An 8417-nucleotide genomic window follows, 5' to 3' on the forward strand; every position below is an offset into this window, starting at 1 on the left:
GTCTTTTTGAGGCAGGGTTTCCCTGTAGCCACAGATGGCCTGGATTCACTATGGAGACCAGATTGGCCTGGAACTCAGAGATCCGTCTGCCTCTGCCTCCTGAATGCTGGGATTAAAGGCGTGTGCCACCACACCTGGAATAAATATTTTATTTAACATTCATGGATGTAATGTGTTTGGATCCATCCACCTTTCCCATTCCCTCCTATTCCATGCTTCCTCTACTTCTCCCTCACCTTTCCCTCATTTAAAATAAAGTTTTTCAAAAAAAACTGAATGTGGATCCAATACTCATTCATATTAGGGAATATCGCTATGAATTTTGTTACTGTGTAACAGTTAATGCATTGAGAGAATGTCTATATTTTTAGGTGTGATGATGCAAGATGAAGCATGCATAGGTTAAGTATTCTAACACCTAAAACTTATTTCCAACAGTTTGAATTAAAACAAGATGTTGACACAGTTACATACTTTATGGCAAAATATCAACAATTACTGAACTAAGATGGTGAACATATGGACATACATTTTTCTATCTTTTTAGCATTATATACACTTAAATTTTTCCCTCAACAAGCAAAGAGATATAAATTGCAATGCTATAAGCTGAGCTGGTTTTCCAATAATCCTCCAAACTACTCTTCACACCTAGGCTTGTGATGCACAAAGCAAGGACTCAGCTGAACATGTTAATATATATGTATATGGCTTGAGGCCCCAAGAAGACTGTGATTCAGACCCTTCAAAAGAAAAGATATCCAAAGAAGCAAGTATCCATAAGTGTCTCCACTTATAAAAGCCTGGTGCTTAACTGACCCAATGAGCACAGGTAGCCCAGCTTTAAAGACCACTTTCCAGCCTCCACTTCACTCGAGAGTACCAAGAGCTCAGGGTCAAGATTTCAGATCCTGTACTTCAATCCGAGAACACATAGGAGAGACTCTATCACCAATAGAAAAAGAAAGCTTTTCTCTGTGGAGCACAAAAAAGCAAAAGAAAATAAGTGATATCTAAAAAAAAAAAAACAAAAAAAAAGGAGGGGGGAGATTAACATAAAGAGAACTTGAAGACACCCTGAACCAAGAACTATTACAGTGAAAAGAAAAACATTTTTAAAAAATATTTTATTTGTGCCGGGCATGGTGGTGCACGCCTTTAATCCCAGCACTCGGGAGGCAGAGGCAGGTGGATCTCTATGAGTTCGAGGCCAGCCTGGTCTCCATGGTGAATCCAGGACAGCTGGGGCTACAGGGAGACCCTGTCTCAAAAAGACAAAAAAAATATATATTTTATTTATTTTATGTGTATGAGTGTTATGCCTGAATGTGTGTAAGTGCACCCATGTCATGCAATGCCTGCGGAGATCAGAAGAAAGCATTAGATTCCCCTGGAGCTGGAGTTACACACAGTTAGCCACCATGTGGGTGCTGGGAATTGAAACTGGGTCCTCTGTAAGAGCAGTCAGTGCTCTTAAACCGCTGAGCCATCTCTCCAGCCTCAAGAAAAACATTTTTGCAGCACACAAATGAGAAATGAAAAACAGGTTTCAAGTAGCAAGGAACAAAAAAAGGAATTGTACTTCAACCTTCAGGAAATCAATAAAGTGTAAAGGAAAAAAATTTAAATTTGACACTAAATTTCAGTTAAAATTGTTAATGGCAGGAGGGGCATTATGACAGAATTCAGATTTTTTTTTTGTCTTTTTGAGACAGGGTCTCTCTGTGGCCCCAGCTGGCCTGGAACTCACTATGTAGACCAGGCTGGCCTTGAACTTACAGAGATCTGCCTGCCTCTGTCTCCCAAGTGCTGGGATTCAGAAATCAAAACCACCCACTTTACCCCTCCCTGATTCCCTTGACTGCAAGGAAGCTGGTCCCAGAGCTAGAAGTGAACACAATGTCCAGATCCCCATCTTCCCATTTCCCAAGGCACCTAACAAGTGACAACTCCAGCCACTATCACTGACAAGTGCCCACACCAATCTCATTACTGTTAGGCTCTCATCAACATACAACCTCACTTCAGAAAGCCCGATGAAATGTCTCTTCTCTGATGTTCATGACAATTTACAAAGAGAGGAAATTGAAAGGAAAACAAGAAAACATTGTGCTAATAAACAGTGCAAACAGACCATTTTCCTAATGAGTCTGAGCTTTTCCCATTATCCAAGATGCATTACATCAGATTATTTTATAACTATAGAAAAGAAAATTATGAAATTCTCAAATTGGGGGCCTGGAGAGATGGCTCAGAAGTTAAGAAGATTGGTTGCTCTTGCAGAGGACCCAGGTTCAATTCCCAGCACCGACAAGGGGGCTACCAACCATCCATAACTCCAGTTCCAGTGGTATCCAACACCCTCTTCTGACCTCCATGGGCATTACATGACATGGGTACACTTACACACATGCAGGCAATACACTCATAGATATAAAATAAAATAATAATAAAAAAGAAATTCTCAAATTGTTGACCTAAGCAACAAATGACTATAATACCTATTGTAAAAAAAATTAAATATTTCAAGTAAAAATCTATAAAAACTTCAGTTTGAAGATTTCTTCCTATCTAGCAAGGTACAGGGAAAGGGAATTTTAAAGGAATTTAAAAATTACCTGACATACAGACATTGAGAACAAAGAGGAATGGTTGTTTATTAAGACAGAGCAGACCCCTAGATTAAGGGAAAACAAGACACTAACCACACAGCATGTCTCTGTTTTAAATAAAAGCATAACCCATTATGAAAGCAGTAGCAAAGTCACAGTGGTTCGGTCAAATGCTGGAAACCAAGTGACATCTGTACCTTCAGTGAGGCGAGTGGATGCTCTGGACCAAGTAAACTCCAATGAAAGGAAGCCAGATCCTCATCAGGTAGTATGTGATTTCCTAGAATACAAATGTGGATAACATAAAAGCAATCATTATCAATAACAGAGGGAAACTTCTACACTACCACGTTTGATACATTGCATATGGCTTCCAAACAGAAACTGAGAACATCTCTTCATATTTTAACATGAAATGACATACACAGCAGACAATCCTTACAGCTGGCTCAAGTATGACGTGAGTCTTGAGTATAGTTTAGACATTAATTCACACTAAGGACTGCACAGCACAATCTCCAGGCACAGTTCACCAAAAGTCAGCCTGACAATTCCAGGAAGCCACAAACGGACCAGACCAACAGTTTCATTGTTCATGAAACAGTTATGTTTCAAAATTACACAAACAATATATAATAGCCACATGTGGAATCCACAGTTATAAAATCTTAAGAAGATTAAACAAGGACTGCAGGTGCAGCACGAATCACCACCCACAAACATCTGTGACCAAGCACAGCCTACAACAGTATTTGTGCCTGCCCACCACTAAGCCGCCTGTCCTATATCCAGGTCTATGCCAGCCTATAAGTAAGAACTATGTTCTTGAAGGATATTTTGCTCTCACAGCAGGGCTTATATGCCTGACACACTGACATCTAGAAGATATTAGCTTTCTCACTGCAATTTAAAAGCAGATTTTTCCTAAATAACCCTCAAATCATTTCTATATTAAGATAGTAGATTTATTAATTACCTGCTAACAGAAAGCAACACAAAGTGAGATCACTTGCAACATTGGTACAGCATATTATCCCAAACACACAGAGGATGAACTACCAGAATGTCCAGACCTGCACAGCTAAGCCCCAACTGTCCAGGAGATTGGGTTCTGTGCTGCTTACTTCTATTTACAGACTACACAGAATTTTATTGTGAAATATGAAGGGTCAGAAATTTATTTTGAAGATTCAATTTAAGAAAATATAAGGTTAATTTTACGTGAGTAGTAGGCTATGAAAACTCAGGTCAAATATTTAAATGAATAGTCCATTCAACTTCCCTAAAACAGAAGCTTAAACAGCTGTAATTTTTATTACAGAAAACAGCTTTCTCATTTAAGACCACTGAAATCTTTTACAAATCTAAAATAATAACCTTACCCAATTAAGAACTTACCTATAACTTTCCTAAACTTCTTGAAAAAATTTTCATAATTTCTTGAGTATTACAAATTGAAAATAGGGTCTAATATCACTCTACCACTGAACATGTTCCCAACCACTTTTTTACTTTCTGGCTTGAGACATTCTTACTAAGCTGTCCTGGTAGGCCTTCGGCTTCTGATCCTCCTGCCTCATTCTCCCCAGTTAGTTGGGATTATACAGATTTGGTTGAAACATTACCATTGACTTTGTTATTCATTTATTTCAAAATCTTATAATTATCTAGAAAAATATGAGCTGATATTATCTCCCAAGAAATATACTCAGTGTTTCTTAAGTTAGGAAACCAAATATTGTTCACATTTCAAATACTAGGCACACATATGCTTAGAGTATTCAATTTTTAACTCACTGGGAAACAATTCATATGCAAAAGACATATGTACTAAGCTTGCTTAGTACTTAAGTAAACATGGAATCATTCATATAATGTACCAACCACATACCCACTTTTTAATGAAATAGGTTCTGGCCTGGAACTAACATGTTACCCAGGCTGGCCTCAAACTCATGCTTCTCCTGCCTTAGCTTCCCCGTGTGTAGAGTTTAACATATACTTTTAACAGCAAAAGAAGTAACCGTTTACATTTTAATAATGGAAAACAGACTGACTTTGTTTTGATCTTTCCAAATCCCAAGTCATAAAAATTTCCTAAGACACTATATTTGAAATTAGATCCAAATAAACTTGTAAAATCAAAATTTTGTTACTACATAATAAAACTTATAACCCCACTGCTGGGGAGGGACAGACAAATGGATCTTAGGGTTCACTGGCCAGCCAGCCTAAGCTAATGCTACTGAGACACCAGAGGCTGATCTCTGGCCTATATGCACATACCTTCCTGATAACTAGGAATCAAGAAGTAGAGTCACAGGAATGCCTCACTCCAGAACATATTTATTTCTATTTGGACATAATTATTACAAACTCAAAATTTAGAACTAGACTTAAGCAGCTTGAAATATGCTCAAAGACACAGAAAGGGTAAGTTGACAGAAAAGAATTATACCAGGCAAATAAATACAAAGTAAAAGATGCATATGTTATCTCTGGAGAGCTTTTAACTAATATAAATTCATTTATAAGATCTTAGTTAAAATAAAACTTTTATCCTTTCTGGAAAAAAATTCTTCCACAAGATTTTTTTTTTTTAATTTATAATTTACTTGAAATAGTTTATTTTTTCTTCTTTTAAAGCAGTTGTTTCAAGGCCAGGCGTGGTGGTGCACGCCTTTAATCCCAGCACTTGGGAGGAAGAGGCAGGCAGATCCCTGTGAGCTCAAGGCCAGCCTGTTCTACACAATGAGTTCCAGCTGGGGCTACAGGAAGACCCTGTCTCAAAAACACCAAAAAACAAAAAGAAAAAAAAAACAAAAAACAAAAACTGCTTTGGGGCTGGAGAGATAGCTCAATGGTTAAGAGCACTGGCTACTCTTGCAGAGGACCTGCATTTGATTTCTAACACCTACATGGTAGCTAACAACCGCCCATAAATATAGTTCCAGGGGACCCAACAACTTCTAAACTCTGCAGGCATTTGCATGACATGGGAACACTTACATAATGCAGCAATACACTCATACACATAAAATAAAATAGAAAATAAAATATTTTTAAAACTGCTTTAAGATTTATTTTAATTGTGTGTATGCCTGTGTTGAGGTATGTGCACTGGTTCCACGGAGGAAAGGCATCCAATATTGGTGATAGGAACTGAACTTAGCTCCTCTGCAAGAATGGTACAAGCTCTTAACTGCTGAATCATCTCTCCAGCCCCTGTTTGTTTTTTTAAAATATGGTCTCATTGGGTAGCTCAGACTGACCTGGAACTTGCTATGTATCTGAAGCTATCCTGGAAGTTATGTTCCTTCTGCCCAAGAGCTGGGATTACAGGTGTGTGCCACCATGCCTGCCACATATTTTCTTCTATTATAAATAATTTACACTACAGGTTTAATTGCTAACATTTTCATGGTGTGCATATGTTACTATCTGTGATCCAGAAACATTTTTTCTCTAAAAGTGAGTTTATGAAGAGTATATTTTGGGAGACTGGAGATGACTCAACAGTTAAAAGCACTGGCTATTCTTGCAGAAGATCGGGGTTCAAATCCCACCACACACATGGCAGCCAACAACTGTCTGTAACTCCAGTTCCAGGGATTCCAACATCCTCTTCTGACCTCTGCGGGCATTGCACAACATGGGTGCACTTATACACATGCAGGCAACACACTCATTGACATAAAATAATGAATCAAAAAAACTATTATAAAAAAGAAAAATAAGATTTTTTAAAAAAATATATATTTTTCAGCCTAAATAGAACATTACATAAACAAATGCTTAGAAACAAAAACAATGCACTATCAATAAAACAACAAAAAAGATTACAAAAGAATGCCATTGAAGAGCCCATTCCTTGGTTCTTAAAGACACAAAACTAAAACATTCAGGCAGGAAAATCTTCAAAAGATCAGTATGCTCACAGTACACCTCCCTTATAAAATAAAGTTTTCACACTGTTCCACCTACCTAACAGAGCAGCAAAAATAGGAAAACGATTTGGGTTCAGGTCCAGTTGCTTGGCAACTTCGTGCATCAGATATTGGCTTGTGGTAAGACTCTTCCCGTTGCGGCTCAGTTTCAGGGCATGGGCACTGAAATAGTAGGGGATGTTACACAGTGCATAATCGGAGTCATATGCCACCAAGCCATGGAAACCATTCTCTCTGCAGAAGCCAATCACTTCTTGATGGTGATCCTCAATGCTCTGTGCAACCTACACAAAGAAGAAGGAAACACTATCAGATGTGAGCGCTAGCAACAACAGCAGGCTCAAGAGACAGGTATTCCTTGTAAGAGCTGGAGAAAGGGGTGGAGTGTTAACTGGAAATGTCCTTGGACCACTATGCTGGCAAGCTATAGTCACACCTCCTTCCCACCCTGAGTCAGTTACCCCTCCCACTCAATCAGTTGACCTTAGCTGCATGTAGGGGGGGACAAAGGATATATAAGCCGAGAACACCAAGAGGCACCTCTCTCACCATTTTGTGCGGCTGTCGGGAGGTCATAGGATCTGTATTTGAGTGTAGACTTTACAGCACAGCCGTAAATGTGGGGCGCCCACTCTTCTGTAAATAAATCCCTACCCTCTGCTCTGTTAAAAATAAGTAAGGGGCTGGAGAGATGGCTCAGCAGTTAAGAGCACCGACTGCTCTTGCAGAGGACCTGGATTCGATTCCCATGGTTCAAGCCACATGGAGGCTGCAAACCGTCCTTAACTCCAGTTCCAGAGGAATCCAAAACCCTCTTCTGACCTCCACGGCATTGCACGACACAGGTGCACTCACTTACATGCAGGCAATACACTCATACACATAAAATAAAGATAATAAATAAAATATTAATAAACAAACAAATAAACAAATAAATTTTTTTTAAAGAGGCAGGCATTTTTGGACATAGCTGAAGATCAAGGAGTGTCAGAACCAAGTTTGTATCACATTGCTCCAGCAGGAATCTCCAAGGGAAATTGATAAACTACTTGTCAGTAACTTAGGATCCCATGTAGACTACAAGTTAATTCTCCACTGGTGTCAAGTTCAAAGGTCACCCTGCTTAAAAACACACACACACCAGTATTTTAAAAGAAGTGTTTTAAATGAGGAAAGAAAAAAGGAAAAAAGCAGGGATAAGTGAAAGGAAGCAGACAGAAAAGTCAACCAAGGCTGGGCATGGTGGTACATGACTTTAATCCCAGCAGTTGGGAGGCAGAAGCAGGTGGATCTCTGTGAGTTCAAGGTTAGCCTGGTCTACATAGTAAGTTCCAGGCCAGTTGGGGCTACAGGGAAACCCTGTCTTGAAAAGAAAAAAGAACTTTACAGTAGACTTGGTACTGAACAAACAACATGTGTACTTTGTACCATGCTTCTATCATGCCACACAAGGGCAACAAATGCTTCCTAAAGCACCTTGGTTCATACTGTATGGCATGAGTTCCAGTGTTTTTGCTGTACAGTTTTCTGCTGTTACAGAAACAGATGTACAGAAAACCCAGACCAATGTTTTCCTGCTGTCATTTTCAATGTGTAACTATTAAAGTAGAGTAACTTGGGAATGGATTGTGTTAGAATGTTTGAGTTTGAAATGGCTATTTAAGTTCCTGATGAATTTCATTAAAAATTTTATTAAATGAATTTGAGCTTTAGATTAGGACAGACTTTCCAAGCATTTCTGAAATGGCCCTAAATGTACAGCCATTCTGTCCTATGTATTTCTGTGAAGTGGCAATCTCAGTCACTACAAATAAAAAAAAATCAATCAACTAAAAAAAAAAATTAAAGTTTTCTACTT

General features: G+C 38.6%; 1 protein-coding gene across 2 annotated transcripts in view; it reads right to left on the reverse strand.

Annotated features, from left to right (window-relative positions):
* Positions 1 to 8417, reverse strand: part of Fam120a (family with sequence similarity 120A) — a 109094-nt gene that overhangs the window by 77924 nt on the left and 22753 nt on the right. For both annotated transcript variants that reach the window (XM_008852692.2, XM_017803142.2), the window contains exons 2-3: positions 6597 to 6843; positions 2810 to 2892 (exon numbers count right to left, since the gene is read on the reverse strand). In XM_008852692.2, the coding sequence (XP_008850914.1) occupies positions 2810 to 2892; positions 6597 to 6843 (330 nt within the window). The remainder of the gene's footprint in view (positions 1 to 2809; positions 2893 to 6596; positions 6844 to 8417) is intronic.

This window comes from Nannospalax galili, unplaced genomic scaffold (assembly GCF_000622305.1).
Source record: "Nannospalax galili isolate Female #2095 unplaced genomic scaffold, S.galili_v1.0 scaffold1532, whole genome shotgun sequence".
NCBI classification, from domain to species: domain Eukaryota; kingdom Metazoa; phylum Chordata; class Mammalia; order Rodentia; family Spalacidae; genus Nannospalax; species Nannospalax galili.